Source organism: Borostomias antarcticus (genome assembly GCF_949987555.1).
Source record: "Borostomias antarcticus genome assembly, chromosome: 15".
NCBI classification, from domain to species: domain Eukaryota; kingdom Metazoa; phylum Chordata; class Actinopteri; order Stomiiformes; family Stomiidae; genus Borostomias; species Borostomias antarcticus.
Window position 1 is genome coordinate 8,593,702 of NC_140248.1, and position 15,060 is coordinate 8,608,761.

At 45.1% G+C, this 15,060-nt stretch overlaps 2 protein-coding genes across 2 annotated transcripts in view; one reads left to right on the plus strand and one right to left on the minus strand.

The window, feature by feature from the left end:
- Positions 1-6,650, plus strand: part of dhrs11a (dehydrogenase/reductase 11a) — a 29,602-nt gene extending 22,952 nt beyond the window's left edge. Inside the window, exons 2-7 of the mRNA XM_084450478.1 lie at positions 1,643-1,852; positions 2,633-2,727; positions 3,421-3,550; positions 5,274-5,366; positions 5,463-5,528; positions 5,717-6,650. Of these exons, the coding sequence (XP_084306604.1) occupies positions 1,643-1,852; positions 2,633-2,727; positions 3,421-3,550; positions 5,274-5,366; positions 5,463-5,528; positions 5,717-5,758 (636 nt within the window). The 3' untranslated portion in view covers positions 5,759-6,650. The remainder of the gene's footprint in view (positions 1-1,642; positions 1,853-2,632; positions 2,728-3,420; positions 3,551-5,273; positions 5,367-5,462; positions 5,529-5,716) is intronic.
- Positions 6,651-6,876: 226 nt separating this feature from the next.
- On the minus strand, positions 6,877-15,060 carry LOC311318757 (sodium- and chloride-dependent GABA transporter ine; the record flags this gene model as incomplete). The annotated part of the gene is made up of 13 exons (XM_084450190.1): positions 6,877-7,793; positions 7,985-8,152; positions 8,238-8,338; positions 8,466-8,565; positions 11,000-11,140; positions 11,257-11,369; positions 12,164-12,288; positions 12,405-12,508; positions 12,764-12,898; positions 13,107-13,239; positions 13,813-14,020; positions 14,205-14,339; positions 14,934-15,060. The coding sequence occupies 13 exons, from the start codon at positions 15,058-15,060 to the stop codon at positions 7,650-7,652; spliced, it is 1,734 nt and encodes a 577-aa protein (XP_084306316.1). The 3' UTR covers positions 6,877-7,649.

A 15,060-nucleotide genomic window follows, 5' to 3' on the forward strand; every position in this document is an offset into this window, starting at 1 on the left:
TCACGGAGTCTTGGAGCACGGCCCTCTGTCTCCAAACTCATCCATTATGTTGAATCGCTGCGCTACGCATGCAGTCTGCCACATTAGTAGGACCAGTAGGCTAGCCTATATGTAGGCTACATCCCCAGCCCCTTTCTGCAAAATGTATTGTGTTGCCTTTGTATGTGAAATGAGCTATAATGATTTAATTGATCTGACCAATAATCAGTTATTGCAGTGGTATTCCGCTCGATTCCTTACATCACCACAACTGACAGATGTTGAACCCAGAACAGTAACGTTTCAGTGTTCAACTGGCTTTGTTGGACACCTACTAAGATAAATAACGTTAGACTGGTGAACAATGCGGATGTTATATGTCGGTTTCACAGCGCAAATGATCTGTCTTCTGGCAAGACCCACAATTGCAATTATTTGACTAACTAGGTCTATAGCTACTGTTCGTAGCTGTCTGAAAGCTATAACGTTAGTCTAATAGCCCAAGCCTCCAAGCTTGCGTGGCCGGCTGCAGGGTGCTTTTCCTCGGTGTCGTGGGGGAGACGTGTCGTCGTTATACTTTTATCGTACTTTTCCCAAATAGGCCTAATGCAAATTCGAGGATACGGCCTGTTAGGTAGCGTGTATCTTTATAATGTTTGGGGGTTAATATAATATTAAGGACTTTGTAAATGCCCCTGGTTAGCAGCTAGAAAAATGGCTATTGATCTGGCTGTTGCGCGATCTAGCTCGTGTTGTCTAGCTCGGAGCGGTGGTAGCTATGGTAACGGGGCACACGTCTGTCAATCATAATGATTCCAGTTGGTCATTTGCTCAGAGAACTGTCAATCAGTTGTAATGAATCACGCCCAGTTTTGAGTGAGTGAACTTTTTGACTGGCAGATTCAGACCTATAAAAACATATTTTAAAAGATTTTTTATGGATGAATTCTGAAATAGTTAAACACATTTGTTTTGTTGTTGCCTAAAGATATCTGGAAAGTGTTATATTGAATTACCATGTTAATCCTTTAAGACTTCATTGTCTTAACTGTCTATACACTGAGAATGTAAATATAGTAGGCTAAATCCAATGTATTTTATTGATTGCACAACATGGGAAGAACAGAATGGTGCGCTAACCATCCTCCTTTTATGGAGTAGCTGGTTGATTTTACGGTTGCATCTCCTTTCAGCTTGATCTATTGGTGAATGGGTAGTTTTTTTCTTCTCAGATATGGCAAGTTCAAATTGAGAACTACCCTGATTTTTGACTTTTTCATTTTGTGTGTGATACAAAGCTATTAAATATATGCCTGCGCACCTAAAGGCCAAATAGTCAATGAAATTGCTGTAAAGCTGTCCCTCCTTCCAAATCTTGAAACTTGTTTCATGCAGGTTAACTCCTAAAGTGTAGTTATCCTTTTTTTTATGTCCTCTTGCAATACTTTACTTAACACCTATGGAATATATCCCCTAAACATGGGATGTGAAGTGGAATGTGTTGGATTTGCCAGGTGCTCCGAACATGCCTGGGCCGATTTTAACGTTTACCTGGACTCATCCCAGCTCCTACCCCTCAGTTAACTACACTTCCTCTTGTGTTTGCTAGACTCCTAAGATGTGTGTGTGTGTGTGTGCGCGCGCTGTGCCTGTGTGTTTGCAGAAGCTTGCAGCGGAGTGCCAGAGTGCGGGCTACAGCGGCACACTGATCCCCTACAAGTGTGACCTGTCCAACGAAGAGGAGATCCTCTCCATGTTCTCGGCCATCAAGACGCTGCACCAGGGCGTGGACGCGTGCATCAACAACGCCGGCCTGGCCCACAATGAGCCCCTGCTCAGCGGCAAGACCGATGGCTGGAGGAACATGATAGACGTGAGTGTGCCACACACACACACACACACACAGTCATTCTGTCCTTGTAGATGGTGCTGTGAAGCGTAGTTCAGAGGGTACCATGAATTCAAGTGTGTGTGGGCCTGCACACACGCACACAAACACACACACACACACACACACACACACTCCCCCTCACAGCGAGCTGTTCCATTGATAATGAAAGAGGGTCTGGCACAGCACAGAGGCCCACTTGTGGAAGGAAGTATTAGTCTCCTCCATTGCTTGACTTTCCTTTTACAGTGTGATTCATTGGGGTTTTGACCATTCAAGTCCCCCCGCTCAAAAGTCTATCCCTCTAGAGCTGAGCGTATCTAACGCCTGTCCATCTGTTGCCATGGTGGCCAGAATGAATTTGCGCACAAGTGTATTTTTAGACTTTGTAATCTGCACACTGACCTTGTTTAGTCACCTCCCCCTACCTAGCCATACTTTGGATTTAACTTGCCGCCTCTGAAAGTCACTGTGGAAGTAACTAATAGGTGACAAGCTAGGACAGATTGTCAGGCTCTGCTGTTGACATCGTGACCAACTCTAGCAGCTTAATTGTCACCTCTTTATTAATGTAGCAAAGGAAGTCGAACACTGTTGAGGTAAACACCATCTGTAGCCTAATAAGTCCTTGGTGATGGCAATAATTTTTCTAGTGCTATTTTATTTATTTATTTATTTATTTATTTATTTACGCTATATTTTGTCTTTTACCTGGCCTGCCATACATATGGTCCTTGTGTTTGACTGTACCTCTCCTCCCTCCAGGTGAATGTCCTTGCCCTGTCCATCTGTACCCGCGAGGCCTACCAGTCTATGAAGGAGAGGAATATTGATGATGGTCACATCATCAATATTAATAGGTATTGATGAATCAAAATTGGTCAAAAATTGTTAGTTCTTATCCTTCCTTAAATTCTTAGTACCTCTCCAGGAGGAATCATGAATGTATTGTTTTATTAGATTATCATCATCCGAGTGGTAAATGCTAAATGAACTGCACTTATATAGCGCTTTCATCCAGAGCGCTTTACAATGGCCTCTCATTCACCCATTCACACACACATTCACACACCAATGGCGGCAGCTGCCATGCAAGGTGCTAGCCTGCTCATTGGGAGTAATTTTTACATATCTATACCAGTATCTGTATCGGTGCATCCCTAAACTTTAATAATCCCCAGGGGGCCAATTTTGGATTTTCGCATATACAGTTTTTTGTCGCAGTACATAGTGATTTTATTTCTGTAGATTTATTTCAATGTAGCCTTAGTGTTTTTATTACACGCTGTAAACAAAATTGCCCCCGGAGGATAATAAAGACTAATAGTACTGAGTATTCTACTGTAGTATAACAAACTTTGCTCCGATTTGACCAATTTTGCTCTAGCATATTCAGGCCCATAGACTTAGCTAAGCCACACTGATCAAATAAAACATGTTTGTTGTGTTTATATGGGGATGGGCTTTCTTGCTTATGAAATCTGTCACGCCTCATTCCTCCATCTCTTTCTCTCTGCATCCATTATCCTGTCTTCCCTTTCTACTTGTTTTAGTATGGGTGGACACAGAATGGTACCCAGTGCAGACGAGCACTTCTACTGTGCCACTAAGTATGCTGTGACTGCACTAACCGAGGGGTTAAGGCAAGAACTACGGGAAGCAAAGACCCACATCAGAGCCACAGTTAGTATTCACTAGGGGTGTAAGTGTAACGATACACTAATCTCACGATACGATACACGATATTGGGTTGACGATAACAATAGGATACGATACACTAAGGGCAGGTGTGAAGCGTTACAGTAGCGCTGCTGTTCACACCAATAGTGCATTTCTCCACATTTCTACTCCACTACACTTTGTGAATTTAGAGCTTAAAGGAGAATGCTCGTTTTTGACAACCTGGACCTTATTTACGGCATATTATAAGACGTTTGACTCACCGAGATAACTTTGGTGTAATTCGGAGGCCTGTAGAAGAAATTTAAAATCCAGCGCGAGCCAAGTATATCCATGTAATGGCGGCGGACGGGGCACTGAGAATGCAGCTTCTAAAAAATCTATTTTCTGCCGCGAAACGGTTGTTTTCATCAATCTATCTTTATGAATCGCTAGTTGTGCTTGCATAGAGTGAGGGCTTGTTGTGGTTTTTCACATGCCTCTGTAATATGATCTTTAGAAACGTCTTTAGAAACGAAATAGCTTCCCCACTTGCTCCAGCACGCATGCGCACAGCGCGCAAACTGGCTATTCTCCGTCTGTAGGCTACACTCGCGGCTCACATTCTCTACGCTATAATATGCCGTAAATAAGGTCCAGGTTGTCAAAAACGAGCATTCTCCTTTAAAGGAAAATGCTCGTTTTTGACAACCTGGACCTTATTTACGACATATTATAAGAAGTTTGACTCACCCAGATCACTTTTGTGTTGTTCGGAGGCCTGTAGAAGAAATTTAAAATCCAGCGCGAGCCAGTATATCCATGTAATGGCGGCGCACGGGGCAAAGGGAATGCAGTTTCTCAAAATCCATTTTCGGCCGCTAAACGGTTGTTTTCATCAATCAGATTGCATGAATCGACAGTTGATATTCCTCTACGCGAGCCATTCTTTCGGTTTTCAAATACGTGGTCTGTAGCCTCTGTAATATGATCTTTACACTGGCTATGCTCCCTCACATTCTCTGCGCTACGATCGGATTGTTGCTGACGAATGACGACGACAATATTCTCGGCACCAACTACGATCGTAGCGCAGAGAATGTGAGCCGGAGAATAGCAGGCTGCGCGCTGGCCTGTGCGCATGCGTGCTGGAGCAAGTGGGGGAGAGGCTTGTAAAGATCATATTACAGAGGCTACAGACCACGTATTTGAAAACCGAAAGAATGGCTCGCGTAGAGTAATATCAACTGTCGATTCATGCAATGTGATTGATGAAAACAACCGTTTAGCGGCCGAAAATGGATTTTGAGAAACTGCATTCCCTATGCCCCGTGCGCCGCCATTACATGGATATACTGGCTCGCGCTGGATTTTAAATTTCTTCTACAGGCCTCCGAACAACACAAAAGTGATCTGGGTGAGTCAAACTTCTTATAATATGTCGTAAATAAGGTCCAGGTTGTCAAAAACGAGCATTTTCCTTTAACCGTTGTTATATATCATGGATAGGCTTAGACAAAAGATGTTTGTTACCAGCGTTGTGTAGCCAATAAACATATATCACAATATTGTTTTCACCTTGACGATACGTATTGTGACGTTTCTGTATCGTGATATATTGTGGCACGATATATTGTTACACCCCTAGTATTCACTGAGTGTTATTGTTTGTGTGTGTGTGGTCTTGTGTGCATGCATGTGTGTCTAAACACAGACGACTAACTTGTTTTGATGTGACCTCCTCTAGTGTATATCCCCTGGGATAGTGGAGACTGAGTTTGCCTTCCGGCACCACAACAGTGACCCGGAGAAAGCGGCTGCCGTGTATGAGAGTATAAAAGTATGTTGTACCAGGGTGCATTGTGGGTGGATGTACTTCGAAATTCAAATACATCAGTGGACGTGTAGCGATGGCCCATTTTCCCTCTCTCCGCAGTGTTTAAAAGCAGAAGACATAGCCAGTGCAGTCACATATGTCCTCAGCGCACCTCCTCATGTGCAGGTGAGCTGTGCGCTTTGTCGCTTCTGTAAACATTTACTCTACCTTTTCCCCCCTGCCTCTCCAAGTCGACGCTAACGCTGCGCTAGGCTGCATAGCCGCACTGTCATCAGTCGTCATGCATTGTATCTTGACAAATGTTTGACACTTGAGCAGCCCTTCAGTGTGTGTGTGTGTGTGTGTGTGTCCAGATCGGAGATGTGCAGATGAGGCCCGTGGAACAGGTGTTATAGCAAAAGAGCAGGAAGCAGTTGGAGGAGGAGCAGCAGACAGAGCCATCAGACTGCGGTGTCTCCCTAGCGACCCCTGCTGGACAAGGAAAACTAGTGTTCAACTGGCTGTGGTTGAGGAGGGGTGAAGGAAGCTGTGCGCAGGTCTGTGGTCTGTCTGTGGTGTGAGGATGGAGAGGTTGACCACCTGTAACCACTACCCAAATACTACAGAGTGCTGCAACATGGTGTTCTTGCTCAGCCTTGTTAAAAAAAAAAGAAAAAAAAAGCAACTACAAACTAGGAGTAAAGGGGAGGAGGGGTTGCTCCTGTGCTGTGTGGTCATGTGTATGTATGACCGTCACTTCAGAGAGAAGAGTATGCCATTAATTGCACGTTTATTTTCCCCTGTATGTTTTTCTTCTTTTTTTGTAGGTCATATTACATATGTTTGAAATGAGAACACTACTGTTTGTTAATTTAATCATTATACTTATTTTATTATTTGTAAGTTTGTAAGTATTTTAACTGATTATATAGGTTGTATGTGGTTTCATACTTTGTACCCTAGCTTTTGATGCTCAATCCATTATACTATCTCAACTTTATGTTTTAACAAACCACTTTGGGTTAGCCTATTGTGTATCAGGTTTACAAATACGTTTTTCAAAAGCCACATCAACCACCAACCAATCAACAGACGTACAAGGGGACAGCCGCGAGTACGATTCCATAATCCCTTCACTGGCAGACAAGTGGATTTCACCACTCCATAAAATAGCCCATGTGATTTAAATCGTTTTGCACTTTGGATCCATTTGGAGGGTTATAAAGAAAACACTGGGATTTTGTCTAGAGGAAGTGACTAACTCTGAGTGCACATGTATACTCTCCCCAAGTGTGTACTTGCATGATAAAGTAGATATTTCTCATTAAAAAATATGAATTTATTGGTATTGTTGGTAATTAATTGATATGTTCCTTGTGTCCTGGCTCTTGAGTGGTGGGATTGTTTAGTGTTGGGGTCACCTTATTCTCTTGTGGTTAAAATAAAATAAGACCCCCTTTGGAGTTTTAGGACGCAGGATTTATTTGACCTTGACCTTGACATACTGTAACATGACAGAGCTTTATGACGCCACTCCAAACAAGACACGTTGTCCATACTGACTTTTACAACAGTCATTTATGATTAACAGAAAGTGCCCCCTTGTCCGATCACAATGTATTATGTCACGTAAATATTTAAAATATTGAAATAGAGATTGAAAGGGGGGGAAATGCTGCAAAATGATAATTGTGCATTGATTGCACAGGTATCAAGATTGTGAATTTTCAAGAACAATGTTATCCAAGAGGTGACACCAAAGGCAAGCATGAGATTTCTCAGAAATCCCCACAACTTTAAAAACCTGATCTTAATTCAGTCATTGCCCAATCATAGACTGCAGTTATCCAAAGCTATTAGACGGGTATGCAGTATGCTGGTAGATAAGCATACAGAAGCTCTGACAGTGCAATATGTTTCTCTGTCATGTCCGCCTGCTGTTCCTCTCCATAGTTTTTTTAAAAAGTGGTGCTGTAGGTCTGAGGCACATTTCCTCTGGACAATCATGATTTGTTTTTACAAAAGTGTATAGAATGAAATAAAAGTCCATGGACTATAGTCCACCACACTCAGTGATGAATCGGCAGCAGAGTTGATGGTAGAGGCGCCAATAGACCAAGAGGCACAAATAGGAATGTCATATCCACAGTTCTCATAGGAAGAACCTCTGGAGCAGGAAGAACCTCTGGAGCAGGTCAGTCTGGTTCACAGTTTGGTTCGTTGCCCATGCTTAACATATGTCCTCACCAAGCGTGTCATGGTCCCAGACACAGGCCTGTAGACCATCAGGAGGGTTGCCGTCAGAGGTTAGTCTGAAGGAGACTTCTCAGGTAGACCAATCATAGAACTGACAATTGCTATGTTTGGGTACGTCTCTCCTCCCCTCTCCAGGTAATAAGGCACATTTGACTTCTCTTTGAGTGCAAAGGGTGTTATTGAATCTTTCAATCTCTGTGAGAAAAGACAATGTAATTTGTTAGTTGTCTGGACTTGCACAATGAACTTTGATAAGAAAACTTTTTTGCTCAGCTGAGCAGTAGTCATGGCTGCTATTGCTTTATGAGTATTTAATGCATAAGACAATGACATTTAAATCAATAAACCATGAGAGACAGAGAGAGCAACCTCTGACTAACCAGTACCTGTGTGAAGGAGCCCGGCAGAACCCACAGTGTGTGTATAGCTCCTAGGGGGATCCAGATGATGGATGCCATGGCGATGACCCAGCCAATCCCTTGAGCCCATGGTGGGTATATATAGTCCTCATAGCGGGCTGGTTTAAACTGGATGATGGTGAAAATCAGGATCACCTGTTGAAAACCAAGTATTCAGGTTGTTCTTACTTGGCAACAAGAGGCTGAACATATCTGGCTGAATGTTAATATGATGACTCACAGTGACCAGAAGAGGAGAGCACACCGCCCAGCACACTCTGAAGTAGATGTTGGGTCTCTTTCCCATCATCTCCTCTACATTGTCTGAAAGTCGTTTCACACCTTCAGGAAAACAACAAAAAGTAGAAAATTCCAATCTGATGTGTCTGTTGTAAAACATTCCTTATCCATAATTGTATACAGTAAGAACACACATTCATAACGTTTGCACACAAATTACTGCTCTCACCATAAAGCCAACAGGTGGCCACCACCTCAAAGAAGGCAAGGAACATGATGGACACGATGGCCGTGTAATGGTCCATCAGCTGGAAGACGTAGATCCCCACCTGCACAGAGCGACAGATGTAGAATGAGGTAGCAATATGGTCCATCCATCCATCCATCTTCTTCCGCTTATCCGAGGTCGGGTCGCAGAGGCAGCAGTCCCAGCAGGGGGCCCCAGACATCCCTTTCCCTGGCAGCATCATCACTAGATGCCCGAACCACGTCAACTGGCTCCTTTCGACCCAAAGGAGCAGCGGCTCTACTCTGAGTCTCTCCCGGTTTACTGAACTTCTCACCCGATCTTTCAGGGAGACCCCAGCCACCCTCCGGAGAAAACTCATTTCGGCCGCTTGTATCCATGATCTCGTTCTTTCGGTCATGACCCATCCTTCATGACCATAGGTGAGGGTGGGGATGAAGATAGACCGGTAGATCGAGAGCTTTGCCTTTTGACTCAGTTCTCTTTTCTTCACAACAGTGCGGTAAAGTGACTGCAGAACCGCACGAGCTGCTCCGATTCTCCGGCCAAGCTCCCTCTCCATGGTTCCCTCACTTGTGAACAAGACCCCCAGATACTTGAACTCCTTCAATTGGGGTAAGGACTCATTTCCTACTCGGAGCAGACAGACCACCGGTTTCCTGCGGAGAACCATATTCTCAGACTTAGAAGTGCTGATTCTCATCCCAGCCGCTTCACACTCAGTTGCGAACCTATCCAGAGAGTGCTGGAGGTCGCAGGCAGATGATGCCATCAGGACCACATCCTCTGCAAATAGCAGCGACGTGATCCCCAGCTCACCGAACTGCAAACCCACCTCTGTGCGGCTACGCCTCGATATCCTGTCCATGAAAATCACAAACAGGATTGGTGACAAGGCGCATCCCTGCTGTATACAGCTTGGATGGTCCCCCGCATTCCCTTTCTGAGGTGTCTGATGGTCTTCCAGAAACACTTCGGTGCTGACCGAAAGTCCTTCTCCATGGTTTCTCCGAACTCCTCCCACACCCGCTGCTTTGCCTTGGTCACGGCCGAAGCCACAGCCCTCCGGGCCAGCCGATACCCTGATACCCTGCAACTGCTTCTGGAGTCCCCCAGGCTAACATATCCCGGAAGGCCTCCTTCAGTTTGGCCCTACCTATGGCCCTCAGGCCGCAGCTCCCAGCCGCAGCTTCAGCAATGGAGGCTTTGAACACCGACCACTCATGCTCGATGTCCCCAACCTCCACAGGGATGCCAGAGAAGCTCTGCCGGAGGTGGCAATTGAAATCTCTCCGGACAGGCTCTTCCTCCAGATGTTCCCAGTTCACCCTCACTACACGCTTGGGTTTTCCAGGTCTGTCCAGAGGTTTCCCCCGCCATCGAAACCAGCTCACCACCAGATGGTGATCAGTGGACAGCTCTGCCCCTCTCTTTACCCGAGTGTCCAAAACACATGGCCTCAGATCGGCTGATACAATAACAAAATCTATCATCGATCTTCGGCCTAAGGTGTTCTGATGCCAGGTGTACTTGTGGGCATACTTGTGTTCGAACATGGTGTTTGTTATGGACAAACTGTGACTAGCACAGAAGTCCAACAACAAAACACCACTCGGGTTCAGATCGTGGTGGCCATGCCTCCCAATTACGCCCCTCCAAGTTTCAAGGGAGGCGACCCTCTCATCCACTGGGGTGAACTCCAGCACAGAGGCGCTCAGCTGGGGGCTAGCTAGTATAGCCACACCTGCCTTACGCCTCATACCGTGAGCAACTCCGGAGAAGAACAGGGTCCAACCCCTATCCAGGAGTTTGGTTCCGGTGCCGGTGCCGGTGCTGTGCATGGAGGTTAGCCCCACCAGGTGTAATTGGTATCGCTCCACCTCCCTCACTAGCTCCCGCTCCTTCCCCCCCAGCGAGGTCACGTTCCATGTCCCCAGAGCCAGCCTCTGCCGCTCGGGTCCGGTCCGTCGGTGCCCACCGCTTTCACTGCCACCTAGTTGGCAGCGCACCCGACCCCGACAATTCCTCCCGTGGGTGGTGGGTCCACGGGACGGAGGAGATGGTGTTTCCACGTAGTTCTTTCGGGACGGCCCAGGCGCTCGCAGGCAGGCCCTCCGTCTGGGCCTGGCTCCAGACGAGGGCCCCGGGCTTCCTCCGAGCCGGGTCTCTCTTCCTCTTTGGTCTTCCATCATGTTTTTTTTTCCTGTTACCCCAGGTAGGGGGGCTAGGGGGTACTACCACTTGCCCAAGGTGGACCCCCAGACTAGTGGAGGGAAGGAGGCGTCTTACTTCTCCATTCTAGTTCGCACTGAAACTAGCCACTGCCCAAATATGGTCAAAATATTCAAAATATGGTCAGTGCCTATAGGTCACTCTGGAATCTCCGGAAATACTGATATGAAACTGTGAATATCACTACGGCGAGGTTGTATATTGTTAGCCTAGTACACTATCTGACACTCCAAGTCCACTGCTGGGTGATTGACATGCTCTACTCAGATTTCAGGCCAAAGTACCTGCATGACATGGGGGATCCCCAGGAGGAAGGCAGCACTACAGACCGCTAGAACCAACAGCTCCTTCTGTCTCAGGTACTTCATCAGAGACTCGCCATAGCTATCCATCAGACTGGTCACCATCACCTCCACCATAGCAAACTGGCAAAAATAAGAACACCATCCTTTCAGTTAGTTGCTGTTGGATAGAGTCATGTGCACAATTAGTACTCATACTCATCACAGACATAATAAATAAAGGAATGTGAGTTTCTTACCTGGCTGTCCAGCCCAAGGCACAGCAGCATGAAGAAAAACAAGATAGCCCAGAGCGGAGCCACTGGCATCGTCACAAAAGCTTGTGGGTAAACCACAAACACCAGCCCTGGCCCTAGATGCACAAACAAGGGCAACAAAGAACAATCATTGCAACCTTCTTTACTGTAACTTTACCCTCCCTGTCACATAGATTAATTCTAATAATTAAGAAAAGAGTAGTCGAGAATGCCAAGGCTCATCTTTGCAAGTCCAAGCTGGTTACTTTCATTCCAAATAGTTGACGAGTTCGCAAAATTAGGCTCTCCGAGAGGTCAAATCTACCAAGAGCAATGATTATCATCAAAACAAAGCATTATAAAAACTGGGTACAACCCATACATGCATGTTCAAAACTTAACTAACCAATTATCAGTGAGTAGGCTAGGTCTGAGGGTCAACAGCTGAAGTGAACATTTACAGAGATCAAAGATTAACTGGGAGGAGGGGACCCCTGCAGGGATCTCCTGCCATAAAACTTTTTAAGGCAATGGGGAAGCGGGGTCCGAGAAAACAAACAGGAGACAGCTGCATCATTGTATAACACACAGGCACTATGACAGTGTCTTGAACAGAGAATACACTTATTTTAATTTATCTATTAAGCCCCAGACGCACTGGAAGAGTCTGACGCTAGCGTTTTGAAGTACAACAATCGTTTTAAATGGCCGATCACACCAAACTTGTTTACATTTTGGAGCTTCAAATGGGGACAAATCAATCTAAATTAAATTAGCTCCCTATCGAAGCTGACGCCTGCAGTGCGCCATAGGAACGTCAAATGAGGCGAGTCAAATGAAGCGCGTCAATTGACTCTTCCAGTGCGTTTGGGGTTTTACACCTGTGATTTATAATGGGTCGCCAACTCACCGTCCACAGCCAGGTCACCGACAGGTATGTTCTGAAGATGTGACATGTAGCCAAAGGCTGAGAAAATGACAAACCCTGCTAGAATGCTGGTCAGAGAGTTGATTGTGGATATAACCAGTGTGTCTCTGTGGTGAGGGAGGACAGAAGACATATGATTACCATTTAGTAGTGTTAGTCACTTATCACTTTTGCATTGGCATATCAGAGCAACAGAATGAGTGTACAATGTGTATTTGCTCACTTTAGAATATTGTTGTTGAAGGAGTTGTAACTTGACATGGCAATGAGGGAGCCAAAGCCTATCCCAATAGAGTTGAAGATCTGGGCCGCAGCATTGACCCACACCTGGAACACAAGGATATCCTTCCATACCGCCAATTTCTCTACACTCACGGAACACACTACTTATCCGATTAAACACCAATGCTCTTCCAACCGATATCACTCTTTCTAGCTTCTCACCAGGTCAGCCCTCTACTTCTTGATCGCTTTATTACTCCTGACCCTCCACCCAACATTCCACGTTCCTGTCATTCCACCCTCCAGCCACCCACCCCTTCCTCTGTCCATCCGTCCATCCGTCCGTCCTTCCGTCCTTACCTCCATAGTCAACAGCTTCTCCCACTTAGGTATGATGAAGAAGCGGATGCCTTCCAGAGCTCCCGGGAGCTGGACGTTGTTTATCAACAAAGCGAACAGGATAACATATGGAAATAGTGCTGTGAAGTACACCACCTGGACACGCACGCGCACACACGCACCCATGCACGCACACACACACACACACACACACACACACACACACACACACACACACACACACAGAAATATTAACTTGAGTATAGCACAAATGATTATGAGACAAAGCAACTCATGGCAACTCTCTCTCTCTCTCTCTCTCTCTAACACCCTCCTTTTTCTTTCTCTCTCCTTATCTCCTCACCTTCCCAGTTGACTTGGTCCCCTTGAAGATGCAGAGGTAGACCAGGATCCAGGCCAGCAGGAGCAGGAGGAAGAGCTCCCATCGCAGCGTTCCACTCTCCTCCACTCCGCCTGTCCGCTGCAGCATCTTATAACTACAACATAATACAACACACACCAGCTCTGGTTTATCTTCAGAGACCTCTCAAAACTCACACGTCAGGAAGCTGACTGATGTTATTGACACATTGACATCTAGGCAGATTTTTTTTTTAAGAAAAAAAGATGGTCACTATTTGGCATTGGCTGGGCTAATGTAAGCCCAGCATGACTCACTGATTCTGTCATATGGCAAATGTTGTGATGTAAGTATTGATAAGAAGTATTATGAAACTTATACAGCATTTATAAAGCATTTTTGATTACCTGTGGTGGTCAGCGTGACCTCCGGTACAGATAGACCTATTCCTGAATGTGATAATTGATAATATATATATATATATATATATATATATATATATATATATATATATATATGCAAAGATATATGCAATGTACATCTTTCTGCAAATGTTACAGAGTTCAGGTTTTCTTGGAGACAGACTGATCCATCCTTTCACCCGACCTCCTATCCACAGCTAGCCTGGTTGCTATTACTCTATTTTTGTTTTTTGTCGTGTCAAACTAAAGCTACCGGTAAATCCAGTCTAGCCCCCAGCGAGACGTACTTGAAGAACTGCTGGCTGGCAGTGGAGGAATGTAAGCTGGTGTTGGAGGCCTGGTCAGTGCAGTTGGCTGTGTTCCAGGTGTTGTTGCAGTTCTGCCAGGGCAGTGTGCTCTGGAACGAGCTGAAGAGGTAGTACAGGCCCCAGGTGATGACGGTGTTGTAGTATGTGCACATGATGAAGGAGATGGTAACAGTTGCCATGCCTACTCCTGAAGGTAAATGACACCATGTAACTTTTCACAAGCCAACAGTTGCTCAGAACATCATTTGTTGCTTGTATTTTTCAAACGTTTAATTCCAAAACCATTGAACTACGGTGCCAATGCTCAAAGTTCCTCCCTTCATTCACCATTCAAACTGAAATAAATCACTTTGAATATCAGACCTGTGTACCTTTGAGCAGCGGGCAGACTTTAGCCATGGCTTGGACAGGCCCTCTCCTCATGTACTGACCCAGAGTCAGTTCCATGTAGAGCAGAGGAATCCCCAGAATCACCAGCATCAGCAGGTAGGGGACCAGGAACGCACCTTACAAGAAAGGTCACCAACCAGGACACATGGCCATTTTAGTTATGAAGGAATGTTGTTTGTACAATTGTTTTGACCTCAATGGCAGTATCCTCACTGCACCCAGTAAATACCCCCTCTAATATTTAACTATAACTTTAAGTCATTAGTACCCTAACATTCCCATCTCACCTCTCACAAACTGGTGACGGGTTCTACAAGGTTGCCTCTCACTCATCTAAAGGTCTGATCTTCAAATCTTTAGCTGATATAAGACTTATCCTGCATTTAATTTCATTGCTGGATTTTGATCATAGTACAAAACATCTGGTCAAAATAGACCAACATTTCACTAAAATAAAATTGTCATTGGCAACTGGCATGTGTTGTGTTAAGGAAATACAATTATGGTGTTCAAAGAACATTGAGAGATCTATTTATCAAAATCTTTGATCATTTTGTTATTGCTATTTTGTTAGGGTTTCACTCAAAAAAATAGTTCAGTAATAGCCCCTAGATTCAAATGACATATGCTATCAATAATAGCCTACAACCGATAATATGAAATCAAGTCTTCTTTTTGTTGCATGATTTTTATTTAAAGTCTGGTCTCACCTCCTCCACTCCTGTAGCATAGGTAAGGGAACCTCCAAACATTCCCCAGGCCCACGGCAAAGCCAATCCCAGCCAGGGTGAACTCTATTTGTCTTTTCCATGTCGGCCTGTTGGGATCCTGGTCCAT